General features: G+C 40.7%; 1 protein-coding gene across 1 annotated transcript; it reads left to right on the top strand.

Moving 5' to 3' along the window:
• Window positions 1-2,187: 2,187 nt before the first annotated feature.
• On the top strand, window positions 2,188-23,162 carry MRPS22 (mitochondrial ribosomal protein S22). Its single transcript, XM_049628741.1, has 8 exons — window positions 2,188-2,386; window positions 12,891-13,054; window positions 14,124-14,288; window positions 16,133-16,276; window positions 17,183-17,266; window positions 18,523-18,668; window positions 21,958-22,066; window positions 23,026-23,162. Exons 1-8 carry the CDS (start codon window positions 2,215-2,217, stop codon window positions 23,119-23,121), a joined length of 1,080 nt encoding a protein of 359 aa, XP_049484698.1. The 5' UTR covers window positions 2,188-2,214; the 3' UTR covers window positions 23,122-23,162.
• Window positions 23,163-23,362: the final 200 nt, after the last annotated feature.

The raw sequence follows: 23,362 nt of genomic DNA, 5'->3' as shown, positions 1-23,362 counted from the left end.
GTGAAGACCCAAATGGGGCAGATGTAGTCCTTCGGGAAGATGGTGTTTTGAAGACCTGTGGAAGTTTCAAGGGTTTGCTGGAGATTGCAAGGGCTCTTCGATTTTCCACACTGTCACTTTTCCTTCTCAGGCCCTGTCCTTCCTCTTTCCATCTCTCTACATCCCTCTTCCAGTATTCTGCCCCCAGATCATCATCTTGAAGAATTCTAAAATCCCAGGGCAAAATCCCAGTCCCTTTAGGAAAATAATGAAAATTCAGACCCTGTAAAATCACTGGCAGTTGAGTAATTGAAATGTCACTATACTTTTGTTTTACAAATAATACCCACTCTTGCTTCACAGAGCTGGTGATCCCAGATTTGACCTGATGAATCCTACCACTGGATGCTTCTAGGGTGTCTTAGGACTGTCAGAGGGCCAGCCCTCCCCATTTCCCAGGGGGTGAATAGGACCTCACCTAGGCCAGTCAGTTTCTCTCACCAGGAACTCGGCTTTGATGGAAAGCAAGTAGTTGGAACCAAGGCATTCTGACAGCAGCCTCCTGGAGATATTTCTGTTGAGTTCCTGCCTCTGGGAACCCTGGAGCTTCCATCCTTCAAGGCCTTCCTGTGGCTTTTCTATTCACCTTTCCCTTTCACTCTGTGAGATAGTCAACATCTTTCCCAACACTTCCATCTCTGTTTTAGACAGAAAATATTTGTTTCTTATAACCAGATAGCCTTCACTGATAAGTGTTCCCTCTGAAGATCTTCAGACAGGCCCCAACTTGCTGCCACCCAGCTGTCTTGCACCCACCCCATTTATGAAATGCCAGACGTCAAATCCTGAAAGTCCTTTATCCTCAAAGTCTGCAAGGTAAGTGCTCTCATTATAGCCATTTGGTAGGTGAGGAACTGAGACTCTGAATGACGTGGGCGACTGTCCACGGTTACAGCTAGAACTAGGAAACTTGGTTAATACTTGTTAGTAAAACTTAGTGTGGCCCGAATAAAGGAGATTAATGAAAGGAACATGGGAGGGTCTCTGGCCAAGACAGCACCTTTCCTCATCTCTCTTTTTCTCAAACCACATAGTCAGCCATCTCTACAAGAAACTAATACAGCAGCCAATGGATTCATTCCTCCTGCATTAGGTGTCCACTCATTGTCCAAACAGTATTATTCAGGGGAGTGATATACAAAAACATAACCAGTGAGGCCTATCCTCTCAGCAGTGCCTATGGGAATGAAGTAGGTGGTCGATTCTTAGAGAAAGGGCACAGGCTGGGAGACACTTGCATGCATTTCACTACCACTCCCTGACACTTGCTACCTGCTATGATGTAGGTGTGAGCAGAAGTGTTGGGAAGCATAGGGCAGCAGCCATCCCTGAATGCAGCCTAGAGCTCTATCCTCCCCCACCCAATCAGGGAATCTGTTCAGAAACAGATCTAAATGCGCCATGGTGGAAAAGAGGTTAAGGTTAGAAGATGAGTCTACCTGTCCAACTAACTCAAACAAGTGTTAACATCCTCCTTTGGCCAGGCCTTGGGATGAGTTCTTAGCACAAGTGCCAAACTACAGGGAAGAGAGAGACCTACACATCCTGGACAGCTGGTAAGAAAATAACAGGATCACTTAATCATTCATTCAGTCATTTATTCAACACATGTTTGCTGGGCATAGACATACCAGGTTAGGTGACATACGTAGAGTGATTGTCTTCATGGGATGAGAAAAATAAGCAAATAAACGAACAAAATAATCACAAACTGAGAAAAGGGCTATGAAGTAAAGAGGTAAGGTTCTGAGACAGAATGAAGTGTATGAGTTGGTATGGATGAAGTTGGTGGTGGCAATCGGTTATATTTGGCATGTGGGAGGGTCTGTGATAAGCTGGAATGGATAAGTCGAATAGGCAGTTGGATTTAAACCTGGGGCAGGGAGAAAAGGTTTGGGCAGACAATGGAAATCGGTTAGAGCCATGGAAACCGAAGGAAAGGTCCAGGAAAAAATATATAAGGCAGATGTTGTACCTTTTACCTTTGGCTGTATGCATACACAGGACACGAACATTTTCTACGTGGTAAGAAGCGGGTTACAAGAAAATCGTAAAGCTGCGCAGCCTTGCCTCCCACCTCCCGCAACCAGACTACATTTCCCAGAATGCCGCGCGAAGCGCGCGAGACCCGAAATGTCTCACAGCCACTTCCGGCGCAGATGGCCCCGGATAATCATGGCGACCCTCAGATCGTCTGTGTTGCTGTGGGGCCTGCTGACAGGTTCTCGGAACACCGAGCGGGTCTCTTTCCCGGCCCGAACTCGGCTCCATCTCGGCACCCTGCTCCAGCCGCTGCCCAGGCCCTGCGGGGCGGGGTTGCCATGCCGTCGGCTTGCCTCTGAGGCGGGTAAGTGACCTGTCAGGTGTCCGCTGGCGCGTTTTCCTGGGAGACCCAGAGCGTCCTTCTGGCTGGCGAGAACCACGCGGGCCCCACCCCCTCATCCCAGTCTCCGGCTCCTCTAGCGGTGCTCCCTTAGACCCAGCCGGCTTCCTTCTGTACCTTGTACCTGAAGGGTCTGTTATCGCCCACCTTTGTAATTCTTCACTCGCTTAACTAACAGTGCCTGAGTTCGGTTCCTTGCAAAGCACAGCTACGTTTGGGGAAACGGCCAACTAAACTTTGAGGGAACTCGTGGCCCAAGGGGGAGGTGGCAGTGTAGTGTGACCCAGGCTGTGGATAGGGGATCGCACATAAGAGTAGCGCTCAAACTAGGTTGGAAGGGGCAGGGAAGAGTTCCTGGAGATGATGACGAACGCTGAGACCTGGCTAACCACGCTATGGGGAGAAAACAGGAAGCATTTCAGGCAGAGGAAACAGCATAAGCAAAAGTCCAGAAATGAGACTGAAATACAGGTAGTTTGGAAACCCATGTTTTAGGTAGGATTGATAAGGGTTGGTTATGGCTTTGGCTCTAAGTTTAAAAGGAGAAATCAGTGTTGCTTCTCAGGTTTCTGGCTTGCACAGTTGAGTGGAGAATAACCCCATTTATACCAAGACAGAGAAATTGTAGGAACAGGTAGGGAGGTGAGGGAAGAAGAGGCAGGAGTAAATGAGATGAGCTTGGAAGGAAGGCAGAACTAAACGTCTGTTTGCACACGTTAAATTTGAGGTGCTTTTGAAATTCTAGTGTAGGTATCTAATACGCAGTCATATCTGAAGTGAGAAACATCTGGTGAAAGTGGTAACTCAAGCTGGGGGAATGGGTGAGACGGTCTGAGAGAATAGTGCTGAGCACATATTGTCTGCCAGGTGCTTTAAGTGACCTGGGTGTTAGAGATGAGTATAAGACAGGGTTCTGGCCTTTGGGGGAGCACGTTGTTTAGTGGGGGATGCAGTGAGAAAGCAGACTGCCTTAGTTTTTTTTTTTTCTAAATGATATTGGAAGTCATTGGTGAGTTTCAAGCATGCATGATCTTGATCATATTTAAAATTTTTTTGTTTTATTGAGATACAATTAACATACAGCATTGTATAAGTTTAAGGTGTACAACACAGTGATAATATGTTGTGAAATTCATATGTCATGAATTATTACTACAGCAAGATTAGTTTACATATTTTCTCCCCTGTAGATACAAAGAAAAGCAAAAAACATTTTTTCCCCTGTGGTAAGAACTCTTAGGATTTACTTTCTTAACAACCTTCATACATGCTTTTCAGCAGTGTTAACAGTTTTTATCATGCTGTACATTGCATCCCTAATTCTTATTTATCTTTTGGCTAGAAGTTTGTTTCCTTTGACCACCTTCTTCCAATTCCCCCTCCTCCTACCCCTTCATCTGGTAACCATAAGACCACAAGTCTGATCTCATTTTCTTTTTTCCTTTTAAATATTTATTTTGAGAGAGAGAGAGAGACAACTCATGAGTGGGAGAGAATCTCAAGCAGGCTCTGTGCTGTCAGCGCAGAGCCAGATGTGGGTCTTGGTCCCACAAATCATGAGATCATGACCTGAGCTGAAATCAAGGGTCAGACGCTTAACTGACCTAGCCACCCAGGCACCCCCGATCTCTTTTTCTGTGAGTTTTTGTTTGTTTTAAGATTCCACGTGTAGTTGAGATCATACAGTATTTGTCTTTCTCTGCTCGACTTACTTCACTTGGCATAATGCCTTCACAATCCATCCATGTTGTCCCCAATGGCATGATTTCCTCCTTTTTTGTGGTCAAATAATATTCTTTTACACGCGTGTGCATGCACACACACACACACATACACACACACATACACACACACCCCACAACTTTATTATCCATTGATGGATACTTAGTTGTCTCCATATTGTAGCTGTTGTAAATAATGCTGCTTTGAACATAGGGGCACATATATCTTTTCAAATTAGTGTTTTGGCTTTTTTTGATAAATAACCAGTATAGTGGAATTAACTGGGTCATATGGTATTTCTATTTTTAGTTTTTTCAGGAACCTCCATACTTGTTTTCACAGTGGCTGCACCAGTTTACATTCCCATCAGCATTGCGCTAGAGTTCCTTTTCCTTCGCATCCTTGCCAACATTTGTTGCTTGTCTTTTTGAGTCTAGTCATTATGACAGGTGTAAGGTATTATCTCAATGTGGTTTTGATTGGCATTTCCCTGATGATTAGGGATATTGAGCATCTTCTCAAGTGTCTGTTGGCTATCTGTATGTCTTTTTTGGAAAGATGTCTGTTCAGGTCTTTGGCCCATTTTTAATCAGATTATTTGCTTTTTTGGTGTTGAGTTGTATTACCTTCTTTATATATTTTGGATATTAATCCCTTATCTGATTTATCATTTGCATTCTCCCATTTAGTAGGCTGCCTTTTCATTTGTTGGTGGTTTTCTTTGCTGTGCAAAAGCTTTTTATTTTGATGAAGTTCCAGTAGTTTGTTTGCTTTTGTTTCCCTTTCCTGAAGAGTTCTATCTAGACAAATGTTGCCATGGCTGATGTCAGAGGAATTACTGCCTTTCTTTTTTTTTTTTTTAATTTTTTTTAAGTTTATTCATTTTTGAGAGAGAGAGAGAGAGAGAGAGAGACAGAGTATGAGCAGGGGGAGGGGCAGAGAGATAGAGACGTAGACACAGAATCCAAAGCAGGCTCCAGGCTCTGAACTGTCAGCACGGAGCCTGACGCGGGGCTGGAACTCACAAACCACGAGATCATGACCTGAGCTGAAGTCGGACGCTCAACCGACTGAGCCACCCAGGCGCCCCTCTTTCTTTTTTTTTTTTTTTTTTGTAGGAGTTATGCCTTTAATCCATTTTTAGTTTATTTTTGTGTATGGTGTAAGAAAGTGACTCAACTTTCATTCTTTTGCATGTAGATATCCAGTTTTCCCAGTATCATTTATGGAAGAGACTGTTTTTTTCTCAATTGTATATTCTTGCCTCCTTTGTGGTAGATTAATTGACGACATAAATGTGGGTTCACCAGGGATATTGGCCTGTGGTTGTATTTCTTTTCTTTCTGGTTTTGGTATTAGGGTAGTGCTGACCTCACAGAATGTATTTGGAAGCTTTCTTTCCTCTTCTACTTTTTTTTTTCCTTAAAGTAGGTTATATATGTAGTGTAGAGCCTAATGTAGGGCTTGAACTCATGACCCTAAAATCAAGATCTGAGCTGAGATCAAGTCGGATGCTTAACCCACTGAGCCACCCAGGTGCCCCTATTATTTTGGAATAGTTTGAGGAGAATGGGTACTAACTCTTCTTTACAAGTTGGGTGGAATTCACCTGTGAATCCATCTGGTCTGGACTTTGTTGTTTTTAAATTGTGGCTTAACTTTATCACTTGTAAGGGGTCTGTTCACATTTTCTATTTTTTCCTGCTTCAGTTTTGGAAGATTGTTATACTTCTGGAAACTTACCCATTTCTACTAGGTTGTCATGTAATTTTTCGTAGTAGTCTCTTATAATCCTTTGTATTGTGGTGCTGGTTGTTACTTCTCTTTTAATTCTGATTTGGGTCCTTTTTATTTTTCTTGATGAGTCTAGCTATAAGTTTATCAATTTTGCTTATCTTTTCAGTGAACCAGCTCTTGGTTTCAGTGGTCTTTTCTATTTTTTATTCTGTTTCATTTATTTCTGCTCTAAATTTTTTTATTTTATTCCTTCTAATGTTGGCCTTGTTCTTTTTCTAGTTTCCTTCAGGTAGAAGTTAGATTGTTTATTTGATATTTTTCTTGTTTCTTTGGTAGGACTGTATTCCTATAAATTCCCGTCTTAGGACTGCTTTTGTTGTGCTCCAAAGATTTGCGGCTGTTGTGTTACTATTTTCATTTGTCTCCATATCTTTCTTTTTGATTTCTTTGTTGACCCATTGGTTGTTCAGGAGCATGTTGCTTAGCCTCCATGTGTTCGTGTTTTTTTGTTTTGTTTTTTTTTTTTCATTTTTTTTCTTTTAGTTGATTTCTAGTTTTATACTGTTATGGTTGGGAAAGGTGCATGATATGATTCAGTCTTAAATTTATTGAGACTTGTTTTGTAGTCTTAACATGTGATTTAACCTGGAGAATGTACCATGTGCGCTTGAAAATAATGTGTATTCTGTTGTTTTTGGATAGAATATTATGTATACATGTGCTAAGTTCATCTGGTCTAAAGTGTCATTCAAGAACATTGTTTTCTTACTGATTTTCTTACTGGGTGTTCCATCCATTGATGTAAAAGTGGTGTTAAAGTGCCTTGCTATTATTTTATTATTGTTAGTTTCTCTCTGTATGTCTATTAATATTTACTTTATGTATTTAAGTGCCTCAATGTTGGGTGCATAGATATTTACAATTATTATATCTTCTTATTGGAGTGATCCCTTTATCATTATGTAATTCCTTGTTTCTTGCTACAGTCTTAGTTTTGAAGTCTATTTTGTCTGATGTAAATATTACTATTTTTTTTTCTTCCATTTGCATGGAATATCTTTTCCCATCATTTCACTTTCAGTCTCTGTGTATCTTGAGTTCTGCAGTGAGTCTCTTGTAGGCAGCGCATAGATGGGTCTTTTTTTTTTTTTTTTTTTTTTTTTTAAATCCATCTGCACCCTGTATCTTTTGTTTGGAGCATTTACCTCCATTTACATGTAAAGTAATTATTGATAGGTATTGTACTTATTGCCATTTTAGTAATTGTTTTCTGGTGGTTTTTTTTTTTTTTAGCTCTTCTCTGTTCCCTTCTTTTGCTTTCTTGTTGTTTTGTGGCTTTCTTTACTGTCATGTTTCGCTTTTTCCCCCTTTTTTTTTGTGTGTGTATATTACAGGTTCTTGATTTGTGGTTACCAGGGGTGTATATATAACATCATATATGTATAGCAGTCCCTATTATTAAGGTGATGGTTGCTTAAGTTTGAACACATTCTGAAAGTACTATGTTTTACATTTTTCCTCCATGTTTTATATATGTATGATGTCATATTTTACATCTTTTTATTTTGTATATCCCTAATATTTCTTTTAATTTTTGTAGATATAGGTGGTTTTACTGCTTTTGTGTTTTAACTTCCATAGTGGCTTTATAAGTGATTAATGTCCTACTTTACTATATGTTTGCTCTTACCAGTGAAATTTTTTCCTTTCACAATTTTCTGAATTGTAGTTATTGTCTTTTTTTTTTAACCACTTAAAGGATTCTCTTTAACACTTCTTGTAAAGATGATTTAGTGGTGATGAACTTTAATTTTTGTTCATCTGGGTAACTCTTGATCTCTCCAATTCTGAGTGATAGATAATTTTGCTGGGTAGAGCATTCTTGGTTGTAAATTTTTTCCTTTCAGCACTTTGAATATGTCCTGCCATTCCTTTCTGACCTTCAGATTATTTGCTGAAAAATTAGGTGATAGCATTATGGGAGTTCCCTTGTGTGTTATTGTTTGCTCTTGCTGCTTTTAATATTCTCTCTTTATTGCAAGTTCTGTCATTTTAATTATATGTCATGGTGTGGACTTTTTTCGGTTCATCATGTTTGGGAATTTTTGTGTTTTCTGAACCTGAATGTGTTCCCAGATTAGGGAGATTTTCAGTGATTACTTCTTTAAATAAGTTTTCTGCCCCTTTCTCTCTTTTTCTTCTGAGATCCCTATAGTACTATGTTACTGTGCTTCATGATGTTATAGAGGTCCTTTAACCTATTCTTACTTTTTGTTATTTTTTTCTTTTTGCTATTTAGGTTGGTTGTTTTCCATTACACTGTCTTCCAGATCACTGATCCATTTTTCTGCATTCTGTAATCTGCTGTTGATTCCCTCTCGTGTATTTGTTCTTTCAGTTATTGTATTCTTCAACTCTCATTGATTATTTTTTATATTTTCTATCTCTTTGTTGAAGTTGTGAATTCATCTATTCCTCTCTCTCAAGTCTAGTTGAGTATCTTTATAATTGTTACTTTGATCTTTTTATTAGGCATATTCCTTATCTCTATTTTGTTTAGTTCTTTTTCTGTAATTTTTGTCTTGTTCTTTCCTTGTGGACATATTCTTCAGTCTCCTCATTTTTTTCTCACTCTCTGTATCTGTTTCTGTATATCAGGTAGATATGTCTCCTGATCTCTAAAGTAGTGTCCTTGTGTAGAAGAGGTCCTGTGGTGCCCTGTAGCACAATCCCTTCTTGTCACCAGACCACATGCTCCAGGGGTGTCCCCTGTGTGGACTGTGTGTGTCCTCATTTTGTGGCTAGGCCACAATTTCTGTGGGCATCCTGATGGGTTGGGCTGGCCCTTAGCTCAGTGGGCTCCATGTCCTGCTTCATTTGCTGCAGGCACAGTGGGCAGTGTACTGTCCTGTTGAAAGGCCTGGCTGCGGCTGCCATGGGCTTGCTGGTAGGTAGCCTGGTTGTTTCCAGTTAGTCGTTGCGACAGCTGAAGGGGGCAGGGTTTGTTCCCCATGCAGGCAGTAAGAGGCCTGGCTGGCAGGAATTGAACACATGCTGGTGTGTGGGACTATCTCCCCCACTCCCCTTGGCAGGAATTGCTTTGGAGGGGTGCCTACCAAGGCAGGTGGGTTGGGTGGGACAGGTCCACGGGGCAACACTGAGGCAAGGCACATGCTGGTAGCAAGGTAGATGAAGAGTGTGTTAGAACAGGCTCTGTCAAGAGTCTGGCCGTTTAGGCTTGGGGAGGGCAAGAAAAATGGCACCACCATCACTTTGTTCCCAGGGAAGTTTCCTGAAGATTCCTGTCTTTCTGGCACACGTCCTCAGCTTCGTCCATACATATCTTTCACATATGCCCCAGGTGCTTTTCCAACTGCTGCTTTTGTGCTGTGTCTGCAGTGAGTTACTTAGCATGCTGGGTCTCAGGTTTTTTAACCTCTGGCTGTCTCAGAGTTTAAAATCAGCACCACTCATTTTCAAAGCCAGACCTTGTGGGGACTCCTTTTCCCAGTGTGGGTCTGGGAAGGAGTCCAGTCTGGGAGTCTGATCTTCTTGCTCCTCTGTGCTTGTGATATCCTTCTTGTTTTTGGTTAGTTGACCCAGGGGTTTGATTACTGACTGTGTTTCCACCCATCCTACCCTTTTTGATGTGGCCTTATTTCTGCAACCAGCTGTGGGAGATCTGTTCTGCCAGGCTTCAGGTCATTTTCAGGGTTAGTTGCCATACATGTAGTTGTTGCCTCTGTGCATCCTTGGGGTGAGGTGAGCTCAGGATCCTGCCACTCCACCATCTTCCCTGCATTCCTCCTCTTTGATTTCTTTCATCATTGTGTTTTAGTTTTCAATACAGAGATCTTTCGCCTCCTTGGCTAAATTTATTCCTAAGTATTTTATTGTTTTTGATACTGTTGTGATGGGATTGCTTTCTTTCTTTTTCACATAACTTGCTGTTAGTATAGAAATGCTACTGATTTTTAAATGTTAATTTTGTATCCTGCAACTTTACTGAATTTGCTGATTAGATCTAATAGTTTTTGGTTTTTTTTTTTTTTGGTGGAGTTTTTAGGATTTTCTACATACAAAATCCTATTGTCTGCAATTGGATACAGTTTTACTTGTTCTTTTCCAATTGTGAGAACCTTTTCTTTTTCTTGCCTAATTGATTGTCTAGGACTTGAAGCATTATGTTGAATAGGAGACATCCTTGTCTTATTCCTGAACTTAGAGGAAAGGCTTTCAGTCTTTCATGGTAACTGTGGGTTTAGCATATATATAGCCTTTATTATGTTAAGGTATGTTCCTTCCCTACCTAATTTGTTAAGAGCTTTTATCATGAACCAATGTTGAAATTTGTCAAATGCTTTTTCTGCATCTGTTGAAACGATTATATGATTTTTCTGTCATTCTGTTAGCGTGATGTCGCATTGATTTGTGTATGTCAAACCATCCTTGCATCCCAGGGATAAATTCCACTTAATCATGGTGAATGATCTTTTTAATGTGCTGCTGAATTTGGTTTGCAAGTATTTTATTGAGAAATTTTACATCAATAGTTATCAGGAATATTGGCCTGTAGTTTTTGGTAGAGTCCTTTTCTAGCTTTGATATCAGACCAGATTGGGTGTGTTCAGGGTGGTATGGCTGTAGAGTCTGGCTTTGGTATCAGGATAGTGCTGGCTTCGTAAAATGAGTTTGGGAGTGTTCCCTCCTATTCAGTTTTTTGGAGGAGTTTAAGAGGGATTGGCAGTAATTCTTCTTTGAATGTTTGGTAAAATTCACTTGTGATGCCATCTGGTACTGGCCTTTTCTTTGTTGGGACATTTATTATTGCTGATTGAACCTCCTTAGTAGTAATTGGTGTGTTCAGATTTTCTCTTTCTTTCTCAGTCTTGGTGGGGCATATGTTTTTAAGAATTTTTCCATTTCTTTTAGGTTGTCCAGTTTTTTGCCATGTAATTGTTCACATTAGCCTTTTAGGATCCTTTGTATTTCTGTAGTATGAGTTGTAGTGTCTCCTTTTTCATTTATAATTTTGTTGATTTGGGTCCTTTCTTTTTTTTCCTTGCTTAGTGTAGCTAAAGGTTTGTGAATTTTCCTACCTTTTCAAATAACCAGCTCTTAGTTTCGTTAATCTTTCCTGTTGTTTTGACTGCGTTTTTATGAGATTACTCTGGTTGTTCTGTGAACAATGGTCTACAGTGGTGTCAGAATGGAGTCTGAGTCATTCTTGGAGTCAGGGAGACTGGTTAGGAAGCAAAGGCAAGAGATGAGGATGGCCTTGATCAGAGTAGTGGCAGTGGGAAATGGAGGATTAGAGAGATTTATGAGGTATAACAGGCAGTATGTTCTGTGTTAGTGTGCTTTTTTTGTAAAATGGGGATAATTATGGTATTGCTGGGGTTGTGAAGATTAAATGTGCTGAATACGTAACATTTTTAGCTCAGTAAGTACTGGTATATAGTAAGCACCTAACAAATGTTATTTGTTATTGCTGTTGCTGTTACTACTGCTCTTTGGCTAGATGTGGAGAGTAAAGAAGTCAGGAATGACTGTGAGATTTCAGGCCCACATGACCTATGGATGCTGCTAAGATAAGGAGCAATAGGAAAAGCAGGTTTAAGACGGGAGAAAGTTGATGGGTTCTGCTTTGGCAGTACTGGAGTGCAAGTGAGATGTCCATGGGTTAGGTGGTTGGAGGATGATCTTAACTGAAGATTCAGATTTTAGAGTCACCAGCATATAGAAGTAATTAAAGTTGGAGCGCCTGGGTGGCTCAGTTGGTTGAGCATCTAACTTCAGCTCAGGTCATGATCTCACGGTCTGTGAGTTTGAGCCTCGCATCGGGCTCTGTGCTGACAGCTCAGAGCCTGGGGCCTGCTTCAGATTCTGTGTCTCCCTCTCTCTCTGACCCTCCCCCATTCATGCTCTCTCTCTCTCTCAAAAATAAATATAAAAAACTTGAAAAAAAAAAAGAAGTAATTAAAGTTATATTGCTAGGATATCATTCAGGGAGAATATAGGAAGGGAGAAGAGAAGGATTTTTAGGGGAATCAGCATTTACAGGACTAGCAGAGGAAGAGGTGGCTGGGAAGGAATGGTACTTATTTCCTCTCTTTTTTTTTTCTTTCTTTTTTTTTTCCTAATGGAAATGGAACAGGGGAAGTTAGGCAAATGGATAGGCAAACTGCTTAAGGCAGAGATGATATCTGGTCTCCTCTCCTGTCCAAGCCTCTTCCATGACACCCGCTTGGCCTTTTCAGTCCCACGTTGTAATCCAAGCCTGTGTTTCCTAGTTGCAGCCCCTTAGCTTGGAATTTCTCTCCCTTTATTCTGTGCTGTTCAGGCCCTTGGGAAGCCTTCTTTGACCCTGCCGTGTCCCTCTCTGCTCCAAGAGTATGTATATGGCACTTGCACTGGGGGCCACCCTCAGAGACTAGAGCTGATCTAGGCTCTAGAAACAAACTTTGGTTTAAATCCTGACTCTGTCACTTAATAGCTAGTTGTCTTTAAGGAGGCTCCAGTGTCCTCATTTATAAAATTGAGATATCAATACCTGTTTTGTGGGTTGTTGTAAACATTCCTGAAAATATGTGTAATGCCTGACGTATAGGAGACAACTCTGTAAGTTATTATGATTAACATTATTACATTACTTAGTTTAAAAATTTTACTTTTAAGTAATCTCCACATGCAACATGGGGATCGAACTCACAACTCCGAGATCAAGAGTTGCATGCTCTACTGACTGAGCCAGCCAGGTGCCCCAGATTAATTAGTTTTTTATGTTGCTTTTCCACTAGATTGAGTGTCTTTTTCCAGTATTCTTAATCATTGTAAGTGGTCAGTAAATTTTATCAAGGAATGGATGAATGGATTTCATAGGGATTAACATTATGCATACTGAGGTAGACATTTTGTTCATCATTTCTATTGTTAACTTTTCTGTTTTGAGGTCTCGTTGGCTTGTCATTTTTACCATCTTCTTATTTACTACAATCCATTTTAACAGAATCTGGTAGCTCAGAGATCAAGAAACCTACATTTATGGATGAGGAAGTCCAAAACATACTCATCAAGATGACAGGCTTGAATCTGCAGAAGATTTTTAAACCAGCTGTACAAGAACTGAAGCCACCAACCTATAAGCTGATGACCCAGGCACAGTTGGAAGAAGTACGTGAATGCAGACATATGGGCAGGATACTTTTCTTTCAAGGGTTAAATTAGATTTCCAGAGGCCCCCTGGATGCTGAGAGCTGCTCTTCCAATAGATGCTCATGATGGGAGTTCCAGGCACAGACTGAGAAGAGAAATGGGATCAGGCAGGGAGATAGGAGCAGGGAGCATGGCTGAAATTAGACAGATGGGGGCACATGGGTCAGGCCTGCGTGTCCAAGCAGAGCTCCTCCTGTGCTCCCAAACCTGCTCGAGTGTCTTTTCTTTGTCCTGCCTGCTTCAGCTTCTTTCCTTAGAAGCCTCTGCTGTGAGCTGCTTTGAAGCTGATGCTTTCGTGGGATTATGAGATCCTGCTGAAGCACATCCTACTGTAAGCTACCAGGGTCCTCCTGGAGTCATGCGTATTGAGTGCTTTGTGGAAAATGCTTTCATGTGTGAATATGTGAAGCATTATTGCCCATTACAGTCAGAGCAAAACATTCAGATATCCAATAGTATATCACATGAGTAAAAGGTCCCCTTTGAACTTCTCAGAGGTAATCATTGCTAACTGTGTGACATGGAGCACTGTGGTCACTGGTTAAGAGCGTGGGATTTGGAGTTGAGTTGCCAGGGTTCAAGTCCCAGTGTTGCAACTTCTTAGCAATTTACTTAACATTTGTGTGCCTTTATTTTCTCTTCCATGGAATAACAGTGTCAGCTAGCTCATAAGGTAGTTGTGGGCATTAAATGAGCCAAATATTTTCAGAGTATGTAAACAATATATGGTACATAGTATGTACACAATAAATGAAATCCTTTCTTTAATTTTAAGCAGCTTTTGTGGCCCAGCTCGGTCTCCGAGGATCTTTTGCTGTGTCGAGAATGGTTGAGTCTGTAGGTGGTGCTCTCAGCCACAGCGGAGAGGCAAAAGCCAGGGTGCAGGGGCCTTTTCACTCACTGGATCGTGGCTACAGCTTCTTCTCTTCGCAGTCCTTGGCATTTTATATCAGTATCTGCTTTTGTCAGATGATCCTTCTTGTCTGTAACGTTGTAGCTTTCCTTAAGAAATGTGTTATTTCATTAGGCTACAAGAAAGGCAGTTGAGGCAGCTAAAGTACGATTAAAAATGCCACCGGTTCTGGAAGAACGAGCGCCAATAAATGACGTGTTAGCTGAAGATAAAATTTTGGAAGGAACGGAAACAGCCAAATATGTGTTTACTGATATATCGTATAGCATACCACACCGGGTGAGTATATATCTAACTGCAAAATGATCTTTATTTGAAATATGTGCGGTTGGACCTGAGGAACGAGGGTCGACATCACTGTGACCCATCTGTCTCTGAATCTTCCAAACCAGAACTCCTGTGACTGGGTGAGACCCTTCCGGAAGATCCAGCCCAGCATAAGGAAGAAGAGAAATGCAGACCAGTCCCACATCATCATGTTACCATTTCCCTACAGATTATGGACACAGTATATTCCAGATTGACTGCAGAGAAAGGTGTGCTGAGACAGAACGAGGGGTTTACAGACAGAAACCCACCCCTAAGCCACAAATAGGCAGAAATCTTCAAGGCAGTGGCAGAAGGGGATTCTTTCTGCCCAAGTTAGACTGACTTCCTAAGCTGAAACGTTTTTCTTTCCTGTAAATTCTTGAGGATGCCAGAAAAACCCAGACTGCCCAAAGGATATTCGCTCTTCAGAATTTGCAGCAAGAGTGACAGGTTTCCCCAGATAATTCTCAGATACCACTGCTTCTTCTATTGTGGTTTTTATTCTCTAGCTCCTCTTCCCTTGATGACCAGTTCCAAAAGGGAACTGTGTTTGAGCCTTTTCAATTAAGAGTGAAACAAGAGCGATTTATAATTTAGCCCAAAAAATGCACTAGAGTACTATGTAACGCTATGGTTGGGGGAAGGGCCACACCACGTTACTCTTTTTATCATATATGATTATGGTTAGAAGACATGATTCGAGCAGTGTCCATATCTGTGTACATCAACTGCCTGTATGCCTGACCTGATGAACAAGGATCTCAGAGTTTCATTTTAATTAAAATTTTTGCTTTGGGCTGCTTTTTTATACGTTTGCAGTGCTTTGAAGGCTGTTTATGGGACCATTTTATAACTTGAGAGAGGAACTTAGAATTCAAATTACCTTAGTCCTTTTGAGAAATAATTGTGTTATTTAGGCATCTGCTATTTTTTTCTGTTTGCAGTACTTGATGAAAGTTTTTATTATCCTCAAAACACATTCAGAGACTCTCACATCTCTGAAAAGGTGAAAGTCAGTTAATTTAAACATTAATCAGATGTATATCAAGTATCTGCGAACTGCAAAGTTCTTTGTAAGTCACCGGGTATTGTGAAGAATTATAATCCATAGCTCCTGCCCATTTTAAGTTTTCTAACAGTATCTGAGCAGTGTCAGGAATCTTGCACATGATAAATTGCCCACTGAGTGGCACACACAGTGGGTGGAATTCAGAGGGAAGCCATCTCATGGCCTGGGATTTGGTAGTTGGAAAAGTGAAGAGGCCGGAAGCAGGGAGACAGTCTCTCTGACACATTTATGTCTCCTGTCACTATAAGGAATTACACAGGTGAGGAATTAAGACTCCACATTCTTGGGTTTGTTCCTTTTATCCCAGGGACTTTAGAAGTAGATCACAAAGTAAATAAAGTCTGTTTCAGTGAGACTTTGGAATGGGGAAATGAAACAGTTTGAAAGGTCTCATAGTACTTCTTTCCTCTGAAGTGGATTTAGATGAATCTCTGATCAGTTTTTTTTAGTTGAATCGTTTTATGTATTGAACTCACTTTAGGACCATGGTTGGCACTTAGTAAATACGTTCATTTTAGATTTCTGATTGTCAGAGGCAGAGCAGTGATTAGTGAAGGAAGTATCAAATCTTGCCAAGTCTTCGAGGTTTAACATTATCATTGAAATCATAGACCATTGCATTTTATGTCTCCCAGTTGCATTTTATATTTTGATTGCAAATTATTCATATAATGGTGCTTAATGGAACACTGGAACTAAAAATAAGTCTTCAGAAACTCATTCTTGATTATGTTTTCTATTTCAGGAGCGTTTTATTGTTGTCAGAGAACCAAGTGGCACGCTACGGAAAGCCTCTTGGGAAGAACGGGACAGGATGATACAAGTTTATTTCCCAAAAGAAGGTCGTAGGGTTTTGACACCAGTAATTTTCAAGGAAGAAAATCTTAAGGTAAGGTGACTGTGCTTTCGTAGAGTCAGTGGTGATGGTTTCTTGGTTGAACATTGGCTCTGCTGCTGTAGAGCATTCTGCTTTGATAAGCACAGATACGCAGGGTTTTGTGTGTGTGTGTGTGTGTGTGTGTGTGTGTGTGTGTTTTCTAATTTAAATCCAAGTTCGTTAACATATAGTGTAGTATTGGTTTCAGGAATAGAATTTAGTGATTCATCAACTTACATATAACACCCAGTGCTCATCCCAGCAAGTGTTCTCCTAATGCCTCTCACCTTTTTAGCGTATCCTCCCACCCATCATCCCTCCATCAACCCTCAGTTTGTTCTCTGTATGTAAGAGTCCCTTATGGTTTGTCTCCCTCTCTGTTTTTATATTATTTTTGCTTCCCTTCCCTAATGTTCATCTGTTTTGTTTCTTAAATTCCACATGTGAATTGAAATCACGTACTTGTCTTTCTCTGATTTATTTCACTTAGCATAATGCACTCAAGTTCCACCCACATTGTTGCAAATGGCAGGACTTCATTCTTTCTGATCACTGAGTAATATTCCATTGTATGTATACCACGTTTTCTTTATCCATTCATCAGTCGGTGGACATTCGGGCTCTTCCATAATTTGGCTATTGTTGATAGTGTTGTTACAGACATTGGGGTGCATGTGCCCCTTCGAATCAGCACTCCTGACAGATACGTGTTTCTAATGATGACTCCACCACTGTTAATCAGTCTTGCAATTGGCTTAGCTGGGATTTGAATGTGGGTGTGAGTTGTGGAGCCTGTATTATCTCTGCCTACCTCTTACTGGGCACAGATGCGGATGAGTACATCTGTCATGGCATCAGGACGGGTGTTGAGCTTTCATGTTTATCTCATCTAATTCCATCTGTGCTGTGTGGTTTTAGACCATGTACAGCCAGGACCGGCATGTTGATGTCCTCAATCTCTGTGTTGCCCAGTTTGAGCCAGATTCTGCTGAATATATCAAAGTGAGTATATTTTATAGTTTCTAAAGTATGGACTTAAGTATGGTTATGAGTAAGATTTATTCAAGGGAAAGAGAAATACCTGAACATTTATGGAGTACCTGAAGTATACCAGATGTTTTATCCTTACAGCAGCCCTTACAGATGAGAGAATTTAAGTTTGGAGAGTTGGGTACCTTGCTGGAAGTTTCACAGTTAGTAGGTGGTAGTTTAGGACCCAAACTTGAATAGGCAAAGCCTGTTCTCTTTTCATTTTATCATACAGGAACAGAGTCATTTGCTAAAATTTGCCAAAATGTCGCGTGTCTTACATTTCAGTAAGTAATCACGTAGTGCCTTCCATGTGTGAGATAGTGTGGTGGGTAATATAGGCGAGGACATGAACTAAGATCGGGTGTGCTCTGTCAGAGCTGCAGTCTGGCATTGACTGTGGAGAAGGGTGCTAGATAAGTATGCAGATAATTATCACCTTGGGTTTAAGATGTTAGGTGCTAAGAGAAGATTACAAAGTGCTCTCAGGAAAGACTTCATAGGGGTCTTGACCAGGGTTCTAGAAGGGCAGGGAACATGGTGAAGTTAAGTGAGAAGAGGTGTTTCAGGCAGGGAGGGGGAACAGTGTGAAAAACAGGTAGGAAACAGTGTGCTTGCAAATGGCTAGTCATCTGGTTTGCTTGTACATGCAGTGTGTATGGGAGGTGTTCAAGATGAAGCTAGAAAAGTAAATGGGGCCGTACTTGACCTCAGAGGCTAGACTCAAGAATCTGGACTTTAGTCAGAAGGCCTTTGAAAGCCTTTTGAACACAGAAATGCCCTATTTATCATATGCAAGATGAATCTGGAAGAACTGAAGGAACATTAGTTAGTAAGAATGGAGCAGTTGATGGGATAGGAGAAAAAGGGAGGAGTGAAAAAACATTCTTGATTTCTTTTCTTTTCCCCTAGTGACCAAGATAATGGTGGTCTATTATTTCTAGTGGTCTCCAGTATATGTAGTAGGTGCTTCGAGAGTAGTGCTTGGCTGCTGAAAAGTAATTGATCTGACTGTAAATGTGTGGCAAACTTGTTCCTGGCTGCCACACACACTTCCACAGTGGAGGGCCAGTCTAAACCATACCTATTGGTTAATGATAGTGGAGGCGGGTATCAGTAGACCTGGTTTACTGATACCTTTTGGGCAATGCTCATGTTAGTAAATGTGCATCCAGTAATCCTCACTTTTTATTTTCATGTTTCTGAAAAATTACATTTTGTGTGGATAGATTCATCATCAGACTTACGAAGATATAGATAAACATGGAAAGTACGACCTTTTACGCTCAACAAGACACTTCGGTGGAATGGCTTGGTATTTCGTAAATAAGAAAAAGATTGATGGTTTACTGATTGACCAGATTCAGAGAGATTTGTAAGTACAATCTTAGTAAGTAAAAGAAATTCTCACAACTATTATAGTAAATCTGTATTTAAGCTATTTTTCCCCATTGATGACAGTGTATTGTCCAATAATAAATACCTTTCATTTACCTCATTTGTTTATGGGTTTGTTCTTCCAGCACAACCCAGTTTTCTCAAGTCTTTGCTTTGGTGGTTTTTGTTCTTGTTTTTGTTTTAATGTTTATTTTTGAGAGACAGAGCACAAGAGTGGGAGAGACAGGGCGGGGGGGCGGGGGGAGCGGTGCGGGGAGACACAGAATCCAAAGCAGGCACTAGGCTCCAGGCTGTCAGCACAGAGTCTGACACGGGGCTCAAACTCACAGACTATGAGATCATGACCTGAGTCAAAGTCGGACGCTTAACCAACTGAGCCCCCTAGGCGCCCCTGCTTTTGTGTTGTTTAAACAAGGCTAGATTCTTTGAAAGATACGTGGTAGTGCATCTGTATTATATACCTTGGATACTAACTTATCTTGGGCCTCACCAGAGTTCCTGGGGATCAGTGAACTTTCCAGAGACTCAAAAAGGGATTAAATAGGAAATGTAAAGACATAAACTCTGACAGGTGCTTGTCTTCTGGTGGGACTGGAGCTTTTCAGTAAAAGTCATCATTTAATTTATGAAAATACTGTTTTTAATGTCCCTTGCTTTTGCAAGACTTTTAAGATGTTGAAAAAATTAGTTTTCCAAAGTTGCATGAAACAAGGAATATCTGTTGTATTTTTTTTTTAATGTTTGTTTTTGAGAGCACGAGCAGGGGAGGGACAGAGAGAGAGGGAGACACAGACTCTGAAGCAGGCTCCAGGTTCTGAGCTGTCAGCACAGAGCCTGATGCAGGGCTCAAACCTGCGAACTGTGAGATCGTGACCTGAGCTGAAGTCAGATGCTTACTGAGCCACCCAGGCGCCCCTGGAATATCTGTTGTATTTTAACATGCATGTACTTTAACTGGTGTGCTCCCAGGTTCTAGCTGAAACTGTACTTTACAGCTTGTGATGAAACTGTTGTTTTTGATTATCAGTTGGATTAGAAATGCCAAGATGACAAGGAAAAGAAACCAGCATGGTTGTAGTAAGGTCAGTAGGCAGTCCTTGACTGACTCAAAAGTCTGAGCTACAAGAGGGTTATAGGGATTACTGCCACCTTCAGACTATGAGGAGCTTAGATCAGAGTATCCTCCATGTAATCTCATCTAAGTCCTTCACATAAAGTTCCTAAAGCATTTGGAACTAGAAGGTGCCACAGGCATTCTTTAAGAAATACAGCCCATATTTGGAACCAGAGCACTATTTCTCATAGAAGCAGCATTCATAATGGTTGATGACTTCAGGCCAGCCTACTTTACTAGCAAGTGTGTTGTAACCCAGTTCAGAGGGCAGACACATAACCTCATCCCACATAAGCAGGGGGCCGGTTGGCAGTGACATCTCCTGTGAACAAATTTTCTTATAAGGTTTTTAAGATGGAATCATTCTGAAATTTTTTTATTTTAAAGACATGTAACATTTTCGTAAAAAATTAACGTGTAACTGAAAATCAAAGTTCTTTATCAAAATGTAGTAATATATATTATAGTAATACTCATTACCGTATTTAAGCTTTACATTTGAAGCAGTTTATTTGTATACTGGGAGGGAGTTTTGAGTAATCTTTCCTGCTCCACATTAAGTAAAACCATTCCTGTGTGGTTTATGACCTGGACAACGTGCTGCAAATCTCAGACCGGACAGTAGAGGGTGCACATCCTCACTGAATGAAACACAAGGCAGAACTGGGATTCGGCTCATATTTATTTCAGACTTAAGTCCCACTGTTGGTTTGTGGTTGAGATTCTTTTAAAATCTGTTTGAACATGGAAACTTATTTCCTCTTATTTTCAAATATGGCTAGGTGTTAAGCTAACTTGTTTAGTAAGATGCAGGCATTATACTTTAGCATGAATGTAATAAAGCCCTAAATGGAATCTAAATATATATAGAAACCCATTTAAGCTCCTAACAGGACCACATGCTTAAGCTCTAAAGGGAATTTTATTTTTTATTTGGGGAATTTTGTTGCCATGTTTATTGGACTTTGTTAGATTATAACAAGCAATACATTTGTAATGAACATGTTTGAATTTTTTTCCCTGGAAAGTTTTACTATATGAACAGCTCTGATTTCTCATTTCTCCCAGAGGATGGCCTTGGAGTGGATGGGCCTTGGGATAAGCCTAGAGCATTTCTCTAAGGTCACCATGGCTTGAGAAATTCTTTACTCTCACGATCACTCCACTCTTTATCCACCAGCTCAGATGTAAAGCAGAGAAAATTAATGAGATGGCTGGGAGAAATACTGAATTAGGTTGTCTTTATCCCTCTACCCCCCAACTGGAAGCCAGTACCTCACTAGTGTGCACAGCATAACCTCAAAAGCATAAGCATTTTAGAAAGGTTGTTACCTCCTCAGCTTTGAGGTAACAAATGGTGGGCAAGTGTTGACTATGTGAGAAGACAGTGACTGGGGAAGGCTAAAGAGGTTTTTTTGCTGATAGAAGTTGTCTATAGGTTTCTGAAAAGGTAAGTACAAACCAGAAGACTGAATTCTAGATTGCAAAAGTAGAACCTGACGTTCCTTCTGACTCAGGTGCACAATTTCAGATTGGCTTCACTAGGATGCTAATTTTTAACTAGTGGGTTCTTATGAATAGAAAGGTAGCCTGGGAGTCTTTCCTTGGACTCCTAGGAGGCCTCTTGTAAAGGCATTTTCCCACTAATTCAGAGTCTTAATGAAAATTTGTTAGCTGCCAATAAGTTCACTGCTAATGAACTTAAAGGGAAGTGGCTTTGAGCATCCCCTGACCACCAGCCTCCAGCTTATGTGGGAGGAAGGTAGTATTCCTGCCCTTTGAGGAACAGGACATTATTAGCTGCTGGTGAAGTGGGCTGGCCTGGCGGCCATCTACCATTAAGAATGCTGTTTCTATGAGAAGTAATGCTCCGTTTCCAAAAGGAATATAGTCACACTTAGAATATATTCACTTTCATAAATTGGGCACTCCCTGTACTGATTCCCGGCCTGCCTACCTCAGAGTAGAAGTAAAGCCTAAATTGGCCCGTATTCTGAAAATGCCTTTGAAAGTATAAAACCTGAAGGCTTAAAAAATGTCTGGCCCGAGGAAAGTTTGAAGTGTAATTTAGTTTTAAGTTGGCACACATTTTTATAGAACCGTGAAGCAAATGAAGAAAACCCACTGACAGCAGTAATTCCTTTCACCCTAGACTGGATGATGCCACCAGCTTGGTCCAGCTGTATCACATGCTCCATCCAGATGGCCCGTCGGCTCAGGAGGCCAAGGAGCAGGCTGCTGAGGGAGTACATTTAATTAAGGTAAAGGGACTTTTTTCACCCGGCTGTTGTGTGGTGCTAATTGAGATGGGAAGAATTCTAAAGTGGGTCATATTTAATAGTAACTAAACATTTGTGATCTTGAAACAGTGACCAGAGCCCCATATTTCTTCAGCCTGGATAACAGAAACAGATGGGATGGGAGTGGAGGAGCTGCACGCTCAAGTCCCAAGTAGTTCAGATAGTAGGGCAGCCGCCCCCTTGTTCTTTGAGGGGATCAAGTGACGAGCAGGGCAGTGTGGAGCAGGTAGCACGTGTTCCCAGTGTACCTTCCCGTCCTTCAGGGCGGTCACAATCCTGTCCAGAAGGGGAGAGGGTGGTGCCTGTATTATTACTAAGTCTTAGTTGCATTAGCACTTTGGAGCTGCCTCCCTCTCCCAACCATGGCCTTACACAGAGTTCTCTGTCACTGTATAATTTTCATCACTTCTAATGCTCAGAATTAGACATGGTTTTGTGGATCTGGCTTCTCTCCCAATATTATTTTACCCACACCGCAAAGCAGTTCTAAGGATAAAAGTGACCAGTGATGGACCCCCTAGGAGGAGTAGAGAGAAACTATGGTACTAATTTTGGTTTTCTGTGATTGGTCAGGTAAAGCAAAATGCTTTTGGGGAAAATAAAGTGATTTTTTTTTGAAATTGAATGATTTTCATTTTGACCTAGCAGGGGGTACAATGTCAGGTTTTAATTTTTTTCTGAAAACAGGCTAAGAGACATGGCAACCATGTTAGAATTCTTCTGGTATTTAGAATTACTGTGGCTTGAACTGTATTGGATGTTATTTTTTGGTCCATGTAGTACGCTTATTTTATAATCAGAAAAAAAAATTGTGAAACTTGGAAGACTTTTTAAACTGGGACTTTGCTAATGCAGAAATGGAAAACTATAAATAGTACATGTTCTATTGCTTAAGAGTTTCTTTTTTTAAATTTAAACAGGTCTTTGCAAAAACAGAAGCCCAGAAGGGAGCATATATAGAATTAACACTACAAGCTTATCAAGAAGCATTCATTAGCCATTCTGCAGCTTCCTGAAAATATTTTTTTAAATAAATTTCATTTTACTTAAATTATAACTAGCTTTCTGTTAATGTTGAGCTGAATGTTTAAAAATGTCAAAATGAAAACTACAGATGGGAGTTACCAATAAAATTGTTTTTTAACAGTGCCTCTAACAAAAATACAAAGAAAATCTTGTTACTCCACTCATTTTCCTAGGCCACAGGGGGATAACTGAAGTATATCTGAGTGCCTGGTTATGAATTTCTCTCACCAG

The sequence above is a fragment of the Panthera uncia genome, chromosome C2 (genome assembly GCF_023721935.1).
Source record: "Panthera uncia isolate 11264 chromosome C2, Puncia_PCG_1.0, whole genome shotgun sequence".
Lineage (NCBI taxonomy): Eukaryota > Metazoa > Chordata > Mammalia > Carnivora > Felidae > Panthera > Panthera uncia.
This window is presented reverse-complemented; position numbering and strand designations above follow the sequence as displayed.

Bases quoted from the DNA above. Each gene is read 5' to 3' on its own strand.
- MRPS22 (XM_049628741.1), top strand. From the start codon at position 2,215: ATGGCGACCCTCAGATCGTCTGTGTTGCTGTGGGGCCTGCTGACAGGT. The intron at 13,055-14,123 runs GTACGTGAATGC...TTATTTCATTAG, and splicing joins CCCAGGCACAGTTGGAAGAA to GCTACAAGAAAGGCAGTTGA. The intron at 22,067-23,025 runs GTAAAGGGACTT...AAATTTAAACAG, and splicing joins AGGGAGTACATTTAATTAAG to GTCTTTGCAAAAACAGAAGC.